Here is a 22,436-nt window from a genome sequence, read left to right on the forward strand (position 1 = left end):
AATTTATTTGAGAGTGACAGAGAGAGAAAGAGCAAGAGCGAGAGCGAGAGCGAGAGAGAGAGAGAGAGAGAGAGAGAGAATTGGCGTGCCAGGGCTTCCAGCCACTGCAAATGAACTCCAGACGCATGCGCCCCCTTGTGCATCTGGCTAACGTGGGTCCTGGGGAATCAAGCCTGGAACCAGGGTCCTTAGGCTTCACAGGCAAGCGCTTAACCGCTAAGCCATCTCTCCAGCCCTTTTTTTTTTCTATTTTTTTTTTAATTTTAATTTTTATTTATTTGAGAGTGACAGAGAAAGAGTGAGAGAGAGTTAACATGTCTACACAGAAACTTCACCTAGATCCATGTATGAATGGCAATATAATCCTGTCTGTTTTTACTTTAGACACACTACCTCATCTATGGGAAGGGGTTTCAGACTTGGGAATATTCCCCAGTGTATGCCATTCGTTCCTATGCTTATCTGTTGCTCCATGCCTGGCCAGCTGCGTTCCATGCAAGAATTCTACAAACAAATAAGGTAAGCACATGCTAACCTGAAAGCCATCATAACTGGTCAGGAGGTAAGTCTTTGGAACTTTTTTTTTTTTCCCTTTTCTTTTTCCATTATTTAATTTATTTATTTATTGGACATGGGGAGAGAGAGTCAGAGGCAAGTAGAGAGAATGGGTGTACCAGGGCCTTCAGCCATTGCACATGAACTCCAGAAGCATGTGCCACCTTGTGCATCTGGCTTAGGAATGAAACCTGAGTCCTTAGGCTTTGCAAGCATCTTAATCTACTAAGCCATCTCTCCAGCCCTGTAGTTTTTATTTTTTTAAATTTAAATCAAGAGGCTGGAGAGATGGCTTAGTGGTGAAGCGCTTGCCTGTGAAGCCTAAGGACCCCGGTTCGAGGCTCGATTCCCCAGGACCCACGTTAGCCAGATGCACAAGAGGGTGCATGCATCTGGAATTCGTCTGCAGTGGCTGGAAGCCCTGGCACGCCCATTCTCTCTCTCTGCCTGTTGCTCTCAAATAAATAAATAAAAATAAACCAAAAAGGGAGGGGTCCTGGAGGGATGGCTTAGCAGTTAAGGTATTTGCCTGCAAAGCCAAAGGACCCAGGTTCGATTCCCCAGGACCCACGTTAGCCAGATGCACAAGGGGTACACGAGACTGGAGTTCGTCTGCAGTGGCTGGAGGCCCTGGCACGCCCATTCTTTCTCTCTATCTGCCTCTTTCTCTCTCTGTCTGTCACTCTCAAATAAATAAAAATAATAAACAAAAAAATTAAAAAAAATTAAATCAAGAATGACTTTATTTGTTCATTAAATTTTAACAATATCTGCTTTAAAATGTCATTTAATTCTAAGTGGTACTGTGTTGACATCTGTATTCATTCTTCCTGAATTACATTTTGATTTTTTTATTACATTATGATTCTCTGGATCATTCATGAACTCAGCATGTTTACTTTCCTGTACCATGATTCTTAGATCTTATGTATACTTTCTGGTTTAACTGGCTTCTTTTGATACTACTTCAGTAGGGAAAAGGTAAGACTTCTCCACCTTGTTAGTACCAAATGAGAGCAGAAGTTTAGGATCTCAACTGTTGATAGGTGAGGAAAAAATTCTCTTAGGTAGTGTTGGGCAAGAGTATAAGTTCTAGCTTGCTTCTAGCCCTCTACAGGTTCTCCCCTAGTAAGCAGAGTAGGGCACCTTATTACTGTAAGATAGGGGGTGAGATTAGAAGTCTTCTACCAAGAAAGATGGAAGTCCTGGCATCCTACTGGACCTTTAACATCTGAGTAGAGCTTTAGTTCTTCCCCCTCCCATTCCTAGGATATTGGCTGGAATAGACTGATTACTATCTGGAAGTTTTTGTTGTGCTAAGCTTTTTTGGGTCCTGTGGCTAAAGAGGTCTCTAGCCACAGTTTGGAGTTTCAGATTTCCCTTTTGTGAATTATCACTTCATATCCCTTTGTTTATTTCTCTCTCTCCTTCCCTCTGTCTTTTATATTTTTATTTTTAAATTTTTATTTATTTATTTTGTTTTGACAGAGAAAGAGAAAGAGGGGGGGGTTGCTCACCAGGGCCTCCAGCCACTGCAAACGAACTCCAGATACTGGCACCCCCTTGTGCATCTGATTAATGTGGGTCCTGGGGAATTGAACCTGGCTTTCCAGGCAAATGCTTTAATTACTAAGCCATCCCTCCAGCCCTCTCTCTCTCTTTTTTGAGGTAGGATCCTCCTCTAGCCCAAGTTGACTGGAATGCACTATGTCATCTCAGGCTGGCCTCAAAATCATGGCAATCCTCCTATCTTGGCTTCCTGAGTGCTGGGATTAAAGATGTGTACCACCATGCCTGGCTTCATTTTTGTTCTATTGGGTTTTTCCTACCCTCCCTCTCCCCTTCCACCCATCCATCTATCTTTTTTTTTTTTTTTTTTTGAGATAGGGTTTCACTCTGTAACTCAAACTGGCTTGGAACTCATGGCAATCTTTTTGTCTCTGCTTTCCCATCTCACCCAGTTTCTATTGGGTTTTCTATTTTTTTTTTCTGCTGATATTTAAAAGTTCTTATTAGTGATCCTTTGTCAATATTCAATATTGGAAATCCTTTGTCTCAGACTGTCACCTCTATTCACTTTTAATTCTGTACTAGACAGAAATCCTTAAGTTATATCTAGTCAAATGCATTTTCCTCTTATGGCTGGTAGGTTGTCTTTCTATATGAAATTCTTCTTCACCACTGATCGTAGAGATACTCTGTATTTTCTTCTGTTAATTTTAATTTTATCGCTCACAGATAGGACTTTAATAATGTAGTTTTATTTAGATAAATTATGGGAAGAACAACACCTAGCTCTGAGTTTATATATTGATAGGAGAATTAGTACTTTTACAGTATTGTCATACAAGCTAAAATCATATACTTACTTAAATTATAGCTTAGTCACATGTTCTGTTTTTCAATAAAATTTTAATAATATATTTCAATTTTATGCTGTTTTTGATAGATTGATGCCTGAATTCTTAGTATTTTTTTTCAAAATAGTACTATTATGGGTATAGAAGAACACAATTTGCTTTTGTAAAATTTTAATTAATTAATTAGAATGTGTGTGTGTTGAGGTAGAGGGGAAAGGAGCTAGGGCCTCTTGCTTTTACAAATAAATACCACACACTTCCACTACCACTTTTTGTGTCTGGCTTATATGGGTGGCTTGGGAATTGAACCTAGGCCAGCATGCTTTGCAAGCAAGTGCCTTTAACTGCTGAACCATCTTCCAGTCCTGTCAGTTGATTTTTGTGTTTTTGATTTTAACACTAAATAGCTCACTGAATTTCCTGATTAGTGTCAGTGCTTTGTTAGCTGGATATCTTGTATTCTTTTTCAGTTGTAATATGTTATAGTTTGTTTTATGTTTACTTTTATTTATTTATTTGAGAGTGAAAGAGAGAGAAAGGCAGATAGATAGAAAGAATGTGCACACCAGGGCCTCCAGCCATTGCAAACAAACTCCAGACACATGTGCCCTCTTGTGTATCTGGCTAAAGTGGGTCCTGGGGAATCAGGCCTTGAACCGGGGTCCTTAGGCTTCACAGCAAGCACTTAACCGCTAAGCCATCTCTCCAGCCCTAGTTTGTTTTATGTTGCTAGAGCAAAATAACTGAGGTTGGATATCTTATAAAGAAAAGAGATATATTTGGCTCATGATTCTGGTGGCTGGAGGTTATAAACAGTACGGTGACAATGTTCTGGCAAGGGCACCCTGACATCATCACTTAACAGAGAAGTGGCAAGAAGCTAGTCATGCTCATAAGGACCTGCATACATGAAAGCAAAGCTGTAATAGTGTTTCACTTCATGCTCAAGGACAGATACACACACACACACACTCTCTCTCTCTCTCTTTCTCTCTCTCTCTGTCCATTCCTGTTGTGGCCAGTCCTTCTCAAGACAGTATTAGTCCATTCATGAGATCAGCTCACATTTAACCTGATTACTTTCTTTTAAAAAATATTTTTATTATTAATTAATTTATTTATTTGAGAGAGAGAGAGACAGAGAGGGAGGGAGGTTGTAGGTTGTCATGTTTTATTGAATGAATCAGATTATTATCTGGATCACTTTATTAAACTCATCTTGAAATTTGGTTGGTTATAGTGATGAATACGAAAAATATTTCCAAGTTATGTGTCTAGTTAATTATACTATTATTGCAGTCAGGTTCACATTGCTGGTAGAAAACACCCAAGAGCAGCTTGTGGGAAAAAAGAGAGGTTTATTTTGGCTTACAGGCTTCAGGGGGAAGCTCCATGAGGGGGGGGCGGGGGAAACAATGGCATGAGCAGAGGGCTCCCAACAATACATTGCCTCCAGGAGGCATTAATTCCCAAATCTTCATCAGCTGAGAACCTAGCATTCAGAACACCTAAGTTTATGGGGGACACCTGAATCAAACCACCATTGAAGTAGGGTTTATGTCCTGGGGATTTCAGTGCTTTTAAATATACAATATTAAATAGTATGAAAACTACTCAATATAATCTCTGTGGTTTTATTTATTAAAGGTATGTCCTTAATTATAAAATTAATTAGACCACATTACAGACATTAGGTAGATAGAAAGGAAAAAACTAATCCCACCTGGCACCACAACTCCTCTTAATCACTGTAATATACTTCTTTCTAGTCTTTTCATATGCATATAGCTTCCATTGCTATAAACCTGATATATAATAATATAGTGTGGGGCATTTTCGTGTAACATTTTGTAAGTAATCAGCACTTAATATAGTTTGGAGTCTGACTCCTTATGTGGCCCAGCCTGATCTGGTCTGGTCCTTCAGGCTCCCAACAGAAATATATGACACAGACCACTGGGTGAAAGGTTTTCAAAAATGACAGAAGACGAAACACTAATGCATTTGAGAAGGCAATAAAGTTTTGGGAGGAGGGGGAAGAAACAGCTGCTTCCCTGACCTGCAGCTTGGCTGGATGCTAAGATGTCCATGGGCTTGAACAGCCAGGGATCTGGCAGCAATGAAGAAGACCACGACCCACATTGTGAGGAGGAGAAAGAAGAGGAAGAGGATCCTGGGGATACAGAAGACTGCTGTGTGGGTGGAGTTAGTGATGTGGCACAGCAGGGGCCCATGCCTTTGGTCCTAAAGAGTACTTGTTCATGGGTTTGACATGTAAGGAATCTGAGGTGTCCAACACAAACACAAGGCTAGCTCAACTTCTGTCCTAACAGAATCTCATGCAAGACTCATGTTAGTAATTTCCACTGGCAAGTCTCAGAGATATTGGACAGATATAATTCTGATTCTGTTCAGTGGCTTGTTAAGGCTGGAAATCAGCCCAATCCATCCAAGCATGTCTCCACAGCCCATCCCCCTCCACTGAGCAGTATGCTTGCAATTTGTGCCAAAGGAGAATGAAGTTTCTTGGAGAAGTAGTGCTGAGTGCAGTGCAATCACTACAACAAAGTCCTCTGTGTCAAGTGTCTTCAGATGTATTACAACCCCACAGACTGTGCCGTAATCCAGAAATAGCTCATGAAGTGTGCAGATGACACTGAACCAGCTGACTACCTTAGTGCTCACACTAAAGATTGTCCCAAGTGTAACATCTGCATTGAGAAGAATGGAGGCTGTGGTTATGTGCAATGCTCCAAATTTAAACATGATTTCTGCTGGATGTGTCCATAGGATAACACACAGTCCTTTTTAAAAATAAAAATAGGCTGGAGAGATGGCTTAACAGCTCAGGCGCTTCCCTGTGAAGCCTAAGGACCCAGGTTCAATTCCCTAGGACCCATATAAGCAAGATACACATGGTGGCACATGTGTCTGGAGTTTTCAGTGGCTAGAGGCCCTGACAAGCCCATTTTCTCTCTCTCACAAATAAATAAGAATAAAAAAATGGGATCTGGGCATGGTGGCACGTACCTTTAATCTCAGCAGAGGTAGGAGGATCGCTATGAATTTGAGGCCAGCCTGAGACTACAGAGTGAGTTCCAGGTCAGCCTGGCTAGAACAAGACATTACCTCAAAATCTAAAACAAAAGCAAAAACAAAATAGAGTTGGAGAGATGGCACTTGCTTATGAAGCCTAAGAACCCAGGTTTGATTCCCCAGTATCCACATAACCAGATGCACAACATGGTACATGCATCTAGAGTTCCTTTACAGTGGCTAGAAGCCCTGGCATGCCCATTTTCTCTCTCTCTGTTTCTCTGTCAAATAAAATAGAGCTGGAGAGATGGCTTAACAGTTAAGGTGCTTGCCTATGGAGACTAAGGATCCAGATTTGATTCCCTAGTACCCACATAAGCCAGCTGCACATGGTGGCACATGCATTTGGAGTTTGTTTGCAGTGGCTAGAGGCCCACGTGTGCCCATTCTTTCTTTTTCTATTTGACTCTTTTTCTGTCTCTCAAATAAATAAACATAAAATATTTTAAAAAATAAAAATAGGGCTGGAGAGATGAGTGATGGCTAAGGACCCTTGTTCGACTTTCTAGGTCCCACATAATCTGTGTGCACAAAGTGACGCAAGTGCACAAGGCCACATTCACACAAGGTGGCACATGTGTCTGGAGTTCCACTGCAGTGGTTGGAGGCCCTGGTGCACCAATTCTCTTATCTTGTAAAAAAAATTACAAAAATAGGGCTGGAGAGATGGCTTAGCGGTGAAGCGCTTGCCTGTGAGGCCTAAGAACCACGGTTCGAGGCTTGATTCCCCAGGACCCACATTAGCCAGATGCACAAGGGGGCGCACACATCTGGAGTTTGTTTGCAGTGGCTGGAGGCCCTGGCGTGCCCATTCTCTCTCTTCTCTCCCTATCTGCCTCTTTCTCTCTCTGTCACTATCAAATAAATAAATAAAAATAAACAAAAAAATTACAAAAATAGCTGGGCATGGTGGCGCATGCCTTTAATCCCAGCATTTGGGAGGCAGAGGTAGGTGGATTGCCATGAGTTCGAGGCCATCCTGAGATTGCATAGTGAATTCCAGGTCAGCCTGGGCTAGAGTGGGACCCTACCTTGAAAAAAACAAACAAAAAAATTACAAATCAATCAATCTATCTATCTATCTATCTATCTATCTATCTATCTATCTATCTATCTGCTGAAGAAGTGCTTGTTACCCTGAGGAGGTGTTTCTTATCTAAAATTCCAGAACTTGGGAGGCTGAGTCAGGAGAATTACTGAGTTTGAGGCCATTCTGGGATACATAGTGAGTTCCAGGCTAGCCTGAGCTACAGTGTGACGTTGTCTTAAACAACAGCAACAACAAAAAGCTGGGCATGGTAGTACACACCTTTTATCCCAGCTCAGGAGGCAGGGGTTGGAGGATTGCTGTGAGTTTGAGGCTAGCCTGAGACTACAAAGTGAGCTCCAGGTCATCTTGAGCTAGAATGAGACCCTACCTCAAGAAAAGAAAGAAAAAAGTACTTCTTGGATAAATGAGCAGCAAATGAACATTATATCACAAGAAATATTTTTACCAGCTTTACAACCACATATGTTCATATTTATTAGTCCTTGAAATATTTGCACAACATTCCAAATACTTTCATGAGAATAGTTGGATATTTTACAGTTTTTAAAAAATATTTAAACTTTTGTTTATTTGAGAGAGAGGGAGAGAGAACAAGCGAGCCAGGGCCTTCAGCTAGTACAGACAAACTCTAGATACATGCACCACTTTGTGCATATGGCTTATGTGGGTTCTGGGGAATTGAACCTGGGTCCTTTGGCTTTGCAGGAAAGCACCTTACCTGCTATGCCACCTGTGGTGGTTTGATTTGTCCCCCATAAGCTAAGGTGTTCTGAATGCTAGGTTTCCAGTTGATGGAGATTTAGCAATTAATGCCTCCTGGAGGCAGTGTATTGTTGGGGTGGGCTTATGGGCTTTATAGCCAGTGTCCTCTTACCAGTGTTTGACACACTCTTTTGTTGCTGTTGTCCATCTGATATTGGCTAGGAGGTGGTGTCCACCCTCTGCTCATGCCATAGTTTCCCTCTGCCATCATGGAGCTTCCCCACGAGTCTGTAAGCCAAAGTAAACCTTTTTTCCCCACAAGCTGCCCTTGGTTGGGTGATTTCTGCCAGCATTGTGAACCAGGCTGCAACAGTAAAGTTGGTTCCAGAGGAGTGGGATTATTGCTGCTTGAAACCTGACTGTGTGGCTTTGGCCTTTTGGAGCTGATTTTTCAAGAGGAATGTGGAAGGATTTGAAATCTTGTCTTAAGAGATGTCTTGCAGTGCTGTAAGTACAGCTTGATGGACTATTGTGGTCAGAGTTGAAAGAGTTGAGTACAATAACAACTATGGACTGTGAGGTTTGGTTTATGAGGGTGAGAAAGAGCTTTGCTTGGACTGGGCTAGAAGTAGTTTGTGAGAGGCTTGCTATTATGCCTTTGTCCTTAGAACCTGTGCAGGGTTGCAGTGCATAGAAACAGACTGGTGTGTGCAGAGGGATATGGCACAGGAAGAAATCTTTGGGCTGAAGCTTCTGCCTGTTCAGCTGCAAAATTGTATGAGAGATTACAACCATTGAGATTGGGCTAGCTGACCTGCATTGGGATGACAGAAAGAATGCAGTCTTTTGAAGGAGCCTGAATGTTGAAGGAGTGTCCTGTTGTTCAAAGTCTGCTTTATTCCCCCTGGATTAACAACCCCACCTGGTGTTACGGAGTATAAGAAATGCAGGAAAGAGAGGGTCATTGAGTTTGCAACATGGTCTTGTGTTTTGGAAATGTCCATGAGCAGTATGAAGCAGGTTTGCTGGATGCCTGGATGGAGACCCAATGGAGCCATGAGGATGAACCTTGGGTTGCAGTGGAGACGCTGGGACTACAAGATGGCTGCTAAGGAGAGCTGCCAGCCCTCATGAAGTTTTTAAGGACTGTGAGTAGGCTAGTTGGAGGGGCGGAATTGGAACTCCAGAGACTTGTTGCTGGTTAGAATTATTTGGCTTGGACATTTGTCACTGGCTAGAGGTGTTGGACTTGGAGCTACAGTGTGTGATGTTTGCCCTGTTTAAATCGTGTATTGGTTGAATATTTCTTTGCTATGCCCAATGCCATCTTTTGCAGTGTGAATGTTTATTCTGTGCTATTATGTTTTTTTTTTTTTTTTTTGTGTGTGTGTTATGGCTCAGTTTAAAGATCTTGGACTATGGCAATGTTTGAAAATCATTAGGATTGATAAAACTATGGGGACTGAGTCAGGCGTGGTGGTGCACACATTTAATCCCAGTACTCAGAAGACAGAGGTAGGAGTATCACTGTGAGTTCAAGGCCACCCTGAGACTACATAGAGAATTCCAGGTCAGCCTGGACTAATGTGAAACTCTACCTCAAAAAGACAAAAACAAAAACAAAACAAAACACAACAAAACAAACAGAAAAACAACTATGGGGACTTTTAAAGTTGGATGAATGCATTGCATTTTACATCATGGATGGTTATCAGTTTGGGGGTTCAGGGATGGAATGTGGTGTTTGGATTTAAGTGTCCCCCATAAACTTAGGTGTTTTGAATGCTAGGCTCCCAGCTGATGGAGATTTGGGAATTAATGCTTCTTGGAGGCAGTGTATTGTTGGGGTGGGCTTATGGGTCTTATAGCCAGTGCCGCCTTGCCAGTGTTTGGCACACTCTCATGGCTGTTGTCTACCCAATATTGGTCAGGAGGTGATGGTCACCTTCTGATCATGCCATCATTTTCCCCTGCCATCATGGAGCTTCCCCCCTCAAGTCTGTAAGCCAAAATAAACTTTTTTTTTCCACAAGCTACTCTTGGTCAAGTGATTTCTTCTAGCAGCATGAGCCTGACTACAATACTGTCTCTCCAGCCCAATTTTATAGTTTTTAAAACAGTTTTTATCAGCTGGGTGTGGTGATGCATACCTTCTTTAATCCCAGCACTCAGGAGGCAGAGGTAGGAGGATTGCCGTGAGTTCGAGTCTACTCTGAGATGACATAGGGAATTACAGATCGGCCTGGGCTAGAGTGAAACCCTATCTAGAAAAGCCAAAAACAAAAACAAAACAACAAAAAAAAAATCTGAAAAACAGTTTTTACCAAATTAATAACATTGCAGTTGACATTTTCACGAATGGGGCCTTGCCGCTTTTCTTGCAGTGATAGGCGTAGGTACGCTGAGTTCTGGGGATATGAGAGTGTTGTAGTTCTTGATAAGTGTCACATTTGGAAAGAGCAGTGCTAGTGCAGTACTGGTGTAGGGTAAGTATAGCTTATCGATGACATAGGAGAATGGCTTCATCTTTGCACACAGGTTTTGGCTCCTGTCTCACTAATTTTGTTCTGGTTTCTTTCAGATCCTTGTCTTTTACTTTTTGCGATGTCTTCTGGCTTTTGTGAGCTGTATTTGTGAACTTTACTTTTATAAGTGAGTATCACAGTTTTGCTTCTAAAATTGCTAGAAGGAAGCTTAGCGTAGCATAGGTCATCTTTGATGGTCTCCTCTGGGATCATAACTGAAAACATGTCTAGCTTCTGGTATATGTGGAGGGCAACTTCTGTTTGAAAAAAAAATAATTGAAGAATACTTGTAATAATTGTTTTTTTCCCTGAATTTCATAAACACCGTATCCTATCACTAATTTTAGTTCTTTAGCATCTAACTAGTCTTTACCTCCTAGAGCTTAGCAACAGAAGACTATTCCCAGTTTGGGACTTCTGCTGTTATTTGTACTCAACACATTGTCTCAACAGTGCAACTAAGCAGTTGACTGAATATTAATGAATCCATTATGCATGTTAAGTATTCAGTAATAAAAACAGTTACCTTTTATATGACAGCTAGCAAATATTTAATAGATCTTTAATGCATTCAAAGGTGCATATACTTAAAGATTACTTTAAGAAATATTCCCACAACTAAGTATGTTAGTTAAAAAATGGCCTTGACTCTGACCAGAGCAGAGGGAAAAACAAAGTCATTGCTGCCTTGGGAATTTTAAGCATAAAGTGGGCTTCATATGGTTTTGGGGCCTGAATTCAATTCACTTATCTGATCCCCTAAACCCTATGTTGAAGATTTATTTTAAATTGTTCTGGGCTAGTAGTGATCTCAGACAGCATGTAAAATTTCTCTAGAGAATTGGACTCTTAATCCAGATGTCAAAAAAGTTATCAGAAATAAGGATCATGTGAGTTCAAGGCCACCCTGAGACTCCATAGTGAATTCCAGGTCAGCCGGGGCTAGAGTGAGACCCTGCCTTGAAAAACAAAAAACAAAACAAAACAAAAATTACCAGAAATAAAGCTTAATGAACTTCAATAAAAATTTAAATTAAGTTTAATAAATTGGCAATAAAATCAGGATTCAGGTGTGGTAGTGCATGCCTCTAATTCAGGTTCTTGGGAGGCAGAAGTAGGAGGCTTGCTGTGAGTTTGAGGCCAGCCTGGAGCTATAGATTAAGTACAAGGTTAGCCTGGACTTGAGTGAGACCCTACCTTGAAAAACAAAAACAAACAAACAAACAAAAATCAGTCTGGAGGGCTGGAGAGATGGCTTAGCGGTTAAGCGCTTGCCTGTGAAGCTTAAGGACCCCGGTTCAAGGCTCGGTTCCCCAGGTCCCACGTTAGCCAGATGCACAAGGGGCGCACGCATCTGGAGTTCGTTTGCAGAGGCTGGAAGCCCTGGCGCGCCCATTCTCTCTCTCTCCCTCTGTCTGTCCTCTCTGTGTCTGTCACTCTCAAATAAATAAATAAATAAATAAAATTAAAAAAAAAATCAGTCTGGAGATGTAGCTCTGTGCTCTGTACTTTACTTACTTCATGTGCATAAGGCCCTGGGTTCAATTTCCAGCAGTGCATTAAAAATAACAATCATAATAAAAATATATCATAAAGCAAGGAAATCATCAAAAAGGGAACAAGACATGAGTGAAAGCCGGCAGAAATAACAATCAACAAAAAGGCTTATCTGCAAAACTTCATTTATTAGGAATTATTAAAATAAAAACACAGAATATATGTATTTCATGCAGTTAGAGATCTGAGAGAGGTAACTGAAAACATAAATAAGAAACAGTAGTCTACAGAGTGATCATACCAGTGGGTGATTAACTTGAAATTGCTAAGAATGAAGTACAGAGGGGCAAAAAAGGGAACTATAGAGGTGGCTATAAAATGTATAAGGTACAGTTGAAAGATTTAATATCTATCTAATCCAATGGGTAGAAAATACAGAAAATTAAATCAATATTCAGGAAAATGACTTAGAATTTTTTAGGATTGGTGGGAAAAAAGGTGGCCGTCCATAAATTCAGTAAGCCTAAACCCAAACTGGTTATATAAGAATAAATTAGGGGGTGAAGAGATGGCTTAGCGGTTAAGGCACTTGCCTGCAAAGTATAAGGACTTGGGTTTCAGGTCCAGAAAGCCAAGCGCCACATGTTCTCCCTCACATGTGGATCCTAGCTACAGATGATTGGGCTTCTGCGTGAGAAGGAAAAAACTCAGTAGCAGAGGCCAGTAAGTTAAAAAGGAGACATAGAGGGAAGAGAAAGGAAGGGAGGAGGGTACTTAATAGGTTGGTATTGTATATATGTAAGTGGAATGATTGAGATGGGGAGGGGATATGATGGAGAATGGAATTTCAAAGGGGAAAGTGGGGGGGGGGATATTACCATAGGGTGTTTTTTATAATCATGGGAAATGTTAATAAAAATTGAGAAAAAACATGCCATAAATAAATAAATAAGTAAATAAGTAGAAAGAAAAAAAAGCATAAGGACTTGGGTTTGATTCCCCAGTATCCATGTAAGCTAGATGCACATTGTGGCACATGCATCTGGAAGTCATTTGCAGCGACTGAAGGCCATGGTGTGCCCATTCTCTCTCTATCTTTATCTGTCTGTCTCCCTCTCTTTCAAATAAAAAAAAGAAGAAGAAGAAAAAGAAATTAGGCTCAACGTGGTGGCACACACCTTTGATCCCAGCACTCGGGAGGCAGAGGTAGGAGGATCGCTGTGAGTTTGAGGCCAGCCTGAGACTACAGAGTGAATTCCAGGCCAGCCTGGACTAGAGAGAAACTCTACCTTGAAAAAATAAAAACAAAACAAAACAAAAAAGAGAAAAACGTTAGTGAAAGTGTATAAAATGCCAGGTATGAAGAAAAATATATTAAAAGGTGACAAAGATTTAATGGACCTTAAAAGGAATTTTGGGCAGTTAGACTGACAGAAGTCTGCCCAAGAGCCAAAGGACAAAACAAACAAAATCAGCCAAACAACAAAACTGCATAGTGAGAGAGAGCTAGGGGTGTGACTCTGTTGTAGAGTGCTTGCATATATATATTTTTTTTTTTAATTTTTTTTTTTAATTTATTTGAGAGCGACAGACACAGAGAGAAAAACAGATAGAGGGAGAGAGAGAGAATGGGCGAGCCAGGGCTTCCAGCCTCTGCAAACGAACTCCAGATGCGTGCGCCCCCTTGTGCATCTGGCTAATGTGGGACCTGGGGAACCGAGCCTCGAACCGGGGTCCTTAGGCTTCACAGGCAAGCGCTTAACTGCTCAGCCATCTCTCCAGCCCGCTTGCATATATTTTTATTTGAGAGAGAAAGAGAAAGATAGAGAGAGACAAAAAGGTGTGCCAGGGTCTCTAGCCACTGCAAACAAACTCCAGACGCATGTGCCACCTTGTACATCTGGCTTTATGTGGGTCCTGGGGAACTGAACTGGCTCCTTAGGCTTTGTAGGCAAGTGCTTTTAACCACAGAGCCATCTCCTCAGTTTCTCCCTCTCTCTCTCTCTCTCTCTCTCTTTTGTGACAGGGTCTCACCAGGTGAGGCTAGCCTTGGACTCACAGATCCTTTTACCTCAGCTTCCTGAGTGCTGGGATTAAAGAACTCCCAGCTTGCTGATATGTTTTCTTTACTTTCAGATGTCTGACTCTTGATGTCTACCATGCTTATTACCCTTTACTTTTTTTCTAGGGCTGTGTGCAAGAAATTTGGGCTGCATGTGAGCCGAATGATGCTAGCCTTCTTGGTGCTCAGCACTGGCATGTTTAGTTCATCATCTGGTAGGTAAAAGGGCAGGTGAAGGATAGCAGGTTTACCATGGTTCACATTTCCATGGAAAGGAGCCACTTGTCCAGACGTAGGTTGTATTTTCATAGCATGTCAATAATTGGCAGAACGCTTTGTGTATATTGTCTTTATTGACTTTTACAAAATTCCTAAGTGGCTTTAACGGATAATCTTACCAAGATACTTCCTTTTATATCTTTTTTCTTCTTTTTTCAATGTAGGGTCTCACTTTAGCTCAGGCTGACCTGGAATTCACTATGTAGTCTCAGAGTGGCCTCAAATTCACAGTGATCCTCCTACCTCTGCCTCCCAAGTACTGGGATCAAAGGCGTGTGCTACTATGTCTGGTTTATCTTTTTTTTTTTTTTTTGTGCGGTAGGGTTTCACTCTAGCCCAGGCCGAGCTGGAATTCACTCTATAGTCCCAGGCTGGCCTGGAACTCAGTGACACTCCTGCTTTTGCCTCTCAAGTGCTTGGATTAAAGGCATGTACCTGCATGCCTGGCCCTTTTCTATCTTTTTGTCAACCAGTCACTTCCTTTCTTGGCCATTAGGGAAAAATAATTTTGTTTACAAAAGTTATTTTTTTTTTTTTTTTTGGTTTTTTGAGGTAGGGTCTCACTCTAGCCCAGGCTGGCCTGGGATTCAGTATGGAGTCTCAGGGTGGCCTCGAACTCATGGCAATCCTACTACCTCTGCCTCCCGAGTGCTGGGATTGAAGGCATGTGCCACATGCCTGGCTTTGACATCCCTATTTTGATGGTTCTGTTTTCTGCCCCATTGCTGAGATGCATTATATAGAGCTGTGCATCTTTTTATTTTACAGTTAGCTTTTAGAATTTAGAAAAAGAAGTTAATTTAGAGTTGGTAGCTTCCAAACTCTGCTGCTATTGAGCATTGATGTCCCATGGGTTGAGCTAAAATTGCCTTTTTCTTTTAGAGAGAGAGATTGAATATTGGCTCTCCAGGGCCTTAGCTATTGCAATTGAACTCCAGACACTTATGCCACATAGTGTGCATGTGTGACCTTACGCTTGGGTCACTTTTGTATGTCTGTAATTACCTGTTTTTATTTTATTTATTTATATTTTTATTTATTTGAGATAGAATGGGCATATCAGGGCTTTCAGTCACTGTAAATGAAGTCCAGATGCATATACCACCTTGTGCATCTGGCTTATGTGAGTACTGGGGAATCAAGCCTTGAACTGGGGTTCTTAGGCTTCACAGATAAAGTGCTTAACCACTGAGCCATCTCTCAAGCCTGCTTGCTTTTTTTTTTTTTTTTTTTTTTTTTTAGTTTTTCAAGGTAGGGTCTCACTCTAGCCCAGGCTGACCTGCAACTCACTATGATGTAGTCTCAGGGTGGCCTTGAACTAACAGTGATTCTCCTACCTCTGCCTCCCATGTTCTGGGATTAAAGGTGTGTGCCACCACCCCAGCTCTCTGCCTGTTTTTATTTTATTTATTTATTTATTTTTAGTTTTTTGAGGTAGAGTCTTACTGTAGCCAAGGCTGACCTGGAATTCACTATGTAGTCTCAGGGTGGCCTTGAACTCATGGTAATCCTCCTACTTCTGCCTCCCAAGTGCTGGGATTGAAGGCATGTGCCACCATGCCTGGCTATCTACCACGTTTTAAAAAAATCTATCTATCTATCTATCTATCTATCTATCTATCTATCTATCTATCTATCTTTGCAATTCAGGGTGAGGAAGAGAGAGTGAAAGAGAGAGAGAGAAAGAAAGAGAAAGAGAAAGTAAGTATGGGCATAACAGGGCCTCTTGCTTCTGCAAATGAACTCCAAATGTATGTGCCACTTTGTGTATCTGAGATAGCTTGTTTTAAAAGATAATGTGTCCCCAGTTTTTCAGAAAAATTAGCTTGCTAGATAGAACCATGTCAATTTTAGGGCCTTCGTGTGGGTTCTGGAATGTAGTATGTACATTAAATATACAAAAATATCTTGCACAAAGTTATATAGTTTACTTTTTAAATGGAATATATCAAAATTAATGCTGTTCTTCGGAGATTCTACCCTTGAGTAACTTTGAGATCTACCAGCCTGACCGTGTCTGTTTTTTTCTCGGGGTGCAGAGTTCCCACTATCTCTGCTTTTTGTATTCTACTTTGGCAACTGGAACTAATAGCCTTGGATAGCATCAGTGATATTTAGCAGCTATCTATGAAAGTTGTGCTTCCTTTTGTTTTAGTTATTTTGATAATAAACAACTAGATTTTGTGCCGGGTGTGACAGCACATGCCTTTAATTCCAGCATTCAGGAGGCAGAGGTGGGAGGATCACCATGAGTTCAAGATCACCTTGAGACTACATAGTGAATTCCAAGTCAGGCTGAGCTAGAGTGAAATACTACCTCGAAAAAAAAAAAAAACTTTATGTGGTGTTAGAGATTGAACTCAAGGTTTCTTGCATGTCATGCAGGTATGCTACCCACTGAACCATATCCTCATCCCCTTGAGACAGAGTGTCATACAGTCCAGACTGGCCTTAAACTCTGTGTAGCTGAGGATGATCCTGAATCCCCGATCCTCCTACTCCACCTCCTGACTGCTGGCATTATAGGTGTTTGTCACTGCACCTGGTTTTATGTTATACTGGGGATTGAATTCAGGCCTGCTGCATGTTAGGCAAGTACCCACTGCACCATATTCTCAGCCTTGTTGCCTATTTGTAATATAGCATTGTCTGAAATATTTCATAGTTACTGACATTAAGTAGTGCAGGCGAATTTGTCATAATTGATAACTAATCTCCGTCTCTTGCCCCTTCCTCTTTTCATTTCTTTACTCTTACAGCATTTCTTCCTAGCAGCTTCTGCATGTACACTACACTGATTGCCATGACTGGATGGTATATGGACAAGACACCCATTGCTGTGCTGGGAGTGGCAGCGGGGGCTATCTTAGGGTGGCCATTTAGTGCGGCTCTTGGGTAAGAAACTAATATAGTTCCTCCCATTTGTTGTTGGGCACATAGTAAATTTTAATGTTAGATTAGTTTCAGATTGTCTAACCTAACGTGGGAATCAGTTTGACTGACAAATATTCTTGAAAGTAAAAGTATATTTCTTTTAGTGTTAACTGTTGTGATTAATTCTAATGAGAAAAGTAACTATTATGCATCTGGTATTAATTAGCCATTGCTAAACCCTTCATAAAATTTATCCTTTTTTATTTATTATATATATAGAGATACAGAAATAGGCAGGTAGAGAGAGAGAAAGAATGGGTATGCCAGGGCCTTCAGCCACTGCAAATGAACTCCAGTTGTGTGCACCCCCTTGTGCATCTGTCTTATGTGGGTTCTGGGGAGTCAAACCTAGGTCCTTTGTCTTTGCAGGCAAGTGCCTTAACCACTAAGCCATCTCTCCACCCCCATAAACTTTATTCTTGAGCCTTACAATAACTACAAGAAAATTATAATCATTAGTGCTGTATAAAGTAGATTCCAAGACCAAGTCATTTGCCTTTAAGTCTGTTTACTTATTTATTTATTTATTTTTTGGTTTTTTGAGGTAGGGTTTCACTCTAGCTCAGGCTAACCTGGAATTCACTATGTAGTCTCAGGGTGGCCCAAACTCACAGCTATCCTCCTACCTCTGTTTCCTGAGTGCTGGGATTAAAGGCATGTGCTACCGTGCCCTGCTCTGTGTTTACTTTTGAATGTAGGCTTTTCTTCCTCTACAATGGATTTTTTTTTTTCTTCTCATACTGTACTACTTTTGTGCTGTATATTTTCCTCGTCACCTAGGCTTGAAATTCATTCTTTCAGTTCTTGCTTACCCCAGCATACTTTTACCAGTTTAGTTGCATTTCTAATGCCTTTGCTTCTCTTTGTACCTCCTGCTTCTTTTCTACTTTGTGCTGCCCTGACTTCTTTTCTATAATAGCAGTTAAAGAATACTTTGGTTTGATATCAAGATTATAAACAGGTATTATTAAAAGTACTAGCAGATGGTGTGTAGCTTACTTGTATAGTTATTGCCTAGAATTTACAAGAGTTCCAGATGAAGTCAACATATACAAGAGATATTTGTATTCCCATATTGTACTTACAGTAGCCATGCTGTGGAATCAGCCTCAGTGCCCATCAACTTATACTTATATGTATTTTCTTTCTTTCTTTCTTTCTTTCTTTCTTTCTTTCTTTCTTTCTTTCTTTCTTTCTTTCTTTCTTTCTCTTTCCATCATCTGTTTGTCTGTCTATCTATCTGTCTATCCATCCATCCATCCATCCATCCATCCATCCATCCACAAAATAGAGAATTAGAGATAAGTATCACAAAAAGCCAGGTATGGTGGCTTACACCTTTTATCCCAGAACTCAGGAGGCTGAGGTAGGAGGATCACTGTGAGTTTGAGGCCAGCTTGGGTTATAGAGTGGGTTCTAGGTCAGCCTTGGCTGGAGTAAGACCCTGTTTCAAACCCCTTCCCCTCAGAAAAAACATATAAGTGTCTCATGTATTCTCTCATTTGTGAAAGCTAAGATTAATGAAAAAGATGACCTAAAAATATAGAGGGACTACTATTGCCTAGGTTACAGGAAGGAGGAGAAAGGAACAAGTGAGAAGGGGATTTAGAGAGGGTAGATATGATCAAAGGACAGTACATGTATGTCTCAGTGAAATTCATTAGTATGCAGTAGTAATTATAATAAAATGTCTAAAAGATAAAAAGCAACTAGGGGTGGGAAGATGACACAGTGGTTAAAGACTTTTATTTGCATGTTTGCCAGCCTGAATTCCACCACCCTGAACCCATGTAAAGCCAGATACAAAGTGGCATATGCATCCGTGATCCTTATGTGCTTAATGCAATGGAAGGCAGATCCAGGAGAATCCTGGGGCTCATGGGTCAGCTAGTCTGGTACATATGCAGCTGCAAAGCAGCATGACCCATGGGAGGAGAAGACAGGCACCCCAGGGTCTTCTCAGACTACATTAAAAGACAAGTAGAGGGCTGGGGTTGGGGAGATAGCTCATTGGTCAAAGGCACTTGCTTGCAAAGGCTGATGGCCTAGACTTGAGTCCCCAGTACTCACTTAAAGCCACAAAGTGGCATATGTGTCTGGAGTCAGTTTACAGGGACAAGAGGTTCTGGTGTGCCCATTTTCTCTCCCTCCCTCCCTCCTTCCCTCTTTCCTTCCCTCCATCTTTGCTTGCAAATAGATAAAAATAAAAAAATAGAGAAGCTGCAGTGGTTAAGTGTGCAAGCATGAGGACCCAAGGAGGCCTGAGACTGCGCAAGTTAGAACCCATATTAACAGCTGGGCATAGCCATGCACATCTGTAAACCCCAGTCCTATAGGAAAGCAGAGATTGGAGAAGAATTGCTAAGGCTCTCAAATGCCAAGTTCCATGATCAGTAACAGATTCCATCACAAAGAAAAACAGACAGGGGACTGATGGAGGGGGTTGGTCACCTGACATTCTCCTCTGGCCTCTGCAGGTGAGGTCATGGGGTATTGCATCAGCACATCCATGTGGCCTACACCACACACTACACATACTATGAACATACAAAAAAAAAAAATAACAGCATTCAAAAAGGGAAATTCTAATTCTTTTCTCATCTAGCCCAGTCCTCAATAATAGTCAACAGCTAGTCAGGCGTGCTGGTGCATGCCTTTAATCCCAGTACTTGGGAGGCAGGGGTAGGATGAGGCTACCCTGAGACTGCATAGTAAATTCCAGGTCAGCCTGAGCTAGAGTGAAACCCTACCTTTGAAAGAAAAAAAAAATAGTCAACAGGTGATAATTTTATATTAATCTTCCCACAAATTATCCTTGTTTGTATAAATGCACACACACTATATGTATATTTATGTTTTTAATTTTTTAACTTTCATTTATTTATTAATTTGCAATTAGAGAGAGAGAGAGGGAGAGAATGGGTATTCCAGATCCTCCTGCCATTGCAAGTGAACTCCAGATGCATGTGCCTCTCTGTGCATCTGGCTTTATTTTTTTATTTGTTTTTTTTTTTTTGCTTTTCGAGGTAGGGTCTCACTCTAGCCCAGGCTGACCTGGAATTCACTATGGAGTGTCAGTATGGTCTCATGGCAATCCTCCTACCACTGCCTCCTGAGTGCTGGGATTAAAGGTGTGCGCCACCATGCCTGGCCGCATCTGGCTTTATATAGGTACCGGTGAATCAAACCTGGGTTGTTAAGCTTTTCAGGCAAGTGCCTTAACTGCTGAGCCATCTCTCCAGACCTATACTTACATTTGTTGAAGGGTGGGTTGAGATTCTCACTGTGTAGCTGTGGTGGTTTGATTCAGGTGTCCCCCATAAACTTAGGTGTTCTGAATGCTAGGTTCCCAGCTGATGGAGATTTGGGAATTAACGTCTCCAGGTGACAGTGTATTGTTGGGGGCAGGGTGTTATAGTCAGCTCCCCCTTGTTATTGTTTGGCACACTCTCCTGTTCCTATTGTCCACCTGATGTTGGCCAGGGGGTGATATCCACCCTCTGCTCATGCCATCGTTTTCCCTGCCATCATGGAGCTTCCCCTTGACCCTGTAATCCAAAATAAACCTCTTTTTTTTTTTTCCCCACGAGCTGCTCTTGGTTGGGTGATTTCAACCAGTAATACAAACCTGACTGCAATAGTAATATTGGTACCAAGAGTGGCATTGCTATGAGACACCTGACTATTGTGACTTTGGCCTTTTAGAACTGATTTCCAAGAGGAATGTGGAAGGATTTGAAACCTTAGCCTAAAAGATGCCTTGCAGTGCTGTAAGTACAGCTTGATGGATTATTCTGGTCAGTTGAAAGACCTGAATGCAGTAAGAACTATGGACTGTGAGGTTTGGCTTATGAGGATGAGAAAGAGCTTTGCTTGGACTGGGCTAGGAACAGTTTGTGTGAAAGGCTTGCTGTTATGTCCATGTCCTGAGAACTTGTGAAGGGTTGCTTTGCATAGACATGGAATAGTGTGAGGCAAGGGATATGGCACAGAAAGAAATCTTTAGGCCAAAACTGCTACCTGTTCAGCTGCAGTTGTATGAGAGATTACGGCCTTTGAGATTGGGCCAGCTAACGTGCACTGGGACAACAGGAAGAATGTAGACTCTTTGGAAGAGTATTCAAGGAATGTCCCATTATTCAAAATCTGCTTTATTCCCCCCTGGATTAACAACTTGGCACTCTTCCTGGTATTGTGGAATATAAGAAATGCAGGAAAGAGAGGGTCATTGAGTTTGCAACACAGTCTTATGTTTTGGAAATGGCCATAGACAGTGTGAAGCAGGTTTGCTGGATGCCTGCATGGAGACCCAATAGAGCCGTGAGGATGAACCATGGATTGCAGTGGAGACCCAGTGGAGATGTTGGGACCATGAGATAGCTGCTAAGGAAAGCTACTGGCCCTGGATGAAGTTTCCCGGACTGTGAGTAGGCTAGCTGGAGGGGTGGAATTGAATGAAACTCCAGAGACTTGTTGTTGGTTACAATTATTGGACTTGAAGATTTATCACTGGCTAGAGTTGTTGGTCTTGGAGCTACAGAGTTTGATGTTTGCCCTGGTTGTTTTAAATCTTGTATTGGTTGAATATTTTTTTGTTATGCCCAGTGCCATCTTTTGCAGTGTGAATGGTTATTCTGTGCCATTATGGGTTTGGGGGGGGGATTTTTGGTATTATGGCTCAGTTAAAAGATCTTGGACTATGGGATGTATGAACATCATTGGGATTGATAAAAACTACAGGTCTTTTAAAGTTGGATGAATGTACTGCATTTTCCATCATGGATGATTAACAGTTTATGGGGGTCAGAGACAGAATGTGGTGTTTTGATTCCAGTGTCCCCCATAAACTTAGGTGTTCTGAATGCTAGGTTCCCAGCTGATGGAGATTTGGGAATTAACACCTCCCGATGGCAGTATATTGTTGGGGGCGGGATGTTATAGCCACCTCCCCCTTGCTAGTGTTTGCCACACTCTCCTGTTCCTGTTGTCCACCTGATGTTGCCTAGGTGGTGATATCCACCCTCTGCTCATGCCATCATTTTCCCTGCCATCATGGAGCTTCCCCCTCAAGCCTGTAAGCCAAAATAAACCTCTTTTTTTCTGACAGGCTGCTCTTAGTTGGGTGATTTCTACCAGCAATGCAGACTTAATTGTAACAATAGCCTAGGTTGCCTTCAAATTTGCTGTGATCCTCCTACCTCAGCCTTCTAAGTACTAGGATTACAGGTATGAACACCCACACCCAATTCACATACTTATATTCTTAAAACTATACTGTGGGCTGGAGAAATGGCTTAGTAGCTAAGGCATTTGCCTGCAAAGCCAAAGGACCCAAGTTCGATTCTCCAGGACTCATGTAAGCCAGATGCACAAGG

The 22,436-nt window shown here is 41.5% G+C and overlaps 1 protein-coding gene across 2 annotated transcripts in view; it reads left to right on the forward strand.

Moving 5' to 3' along the window:
- The window catches only part of Alg9 (ALG9 alpha-1,2-mannosyltransferase), a 158,859-nt gene that overhangs the window by 5,092 nt on the left and 131,331 nt on the right, over positions 1-22,436 (forward strand). For both annotated transcript variants that reach the window (XM_045146564.1, XM_045146565.1), the window contains exons 3-6: positions 385-519; positions 10,346-10,416; positions 13,975-14,063; positions 16,887-17,022. In XM_045146564.1, the coding sequence (XP_045002499.1) occupies positions 385-519; positions 10,346-10,416; positions 13,975-14,063; positions 16,887-17,022 (431 nt within the window). The remainder of the gene's footprint in view (positions 1-384; positions 520-10,345; positions 10,417-13,974; positions 14,064-16,886; positions 17,023-22,436) is intronic.

The sequence above is a fragment of the Jaculus jaculus genome, chromosome 3 (assembly GCF_020740685.1).
Source record: "Jaculus jaculus isolate mJacJac1 chromosome 3, mJacJac1.mat.Y.cur, whole genome shotgun sequence".
NCBI lineage: Eukaryota > Metazoa > Chordata > Mammalia > Rodentia > Dipodidae > Jaculus > Jaculus jaculus.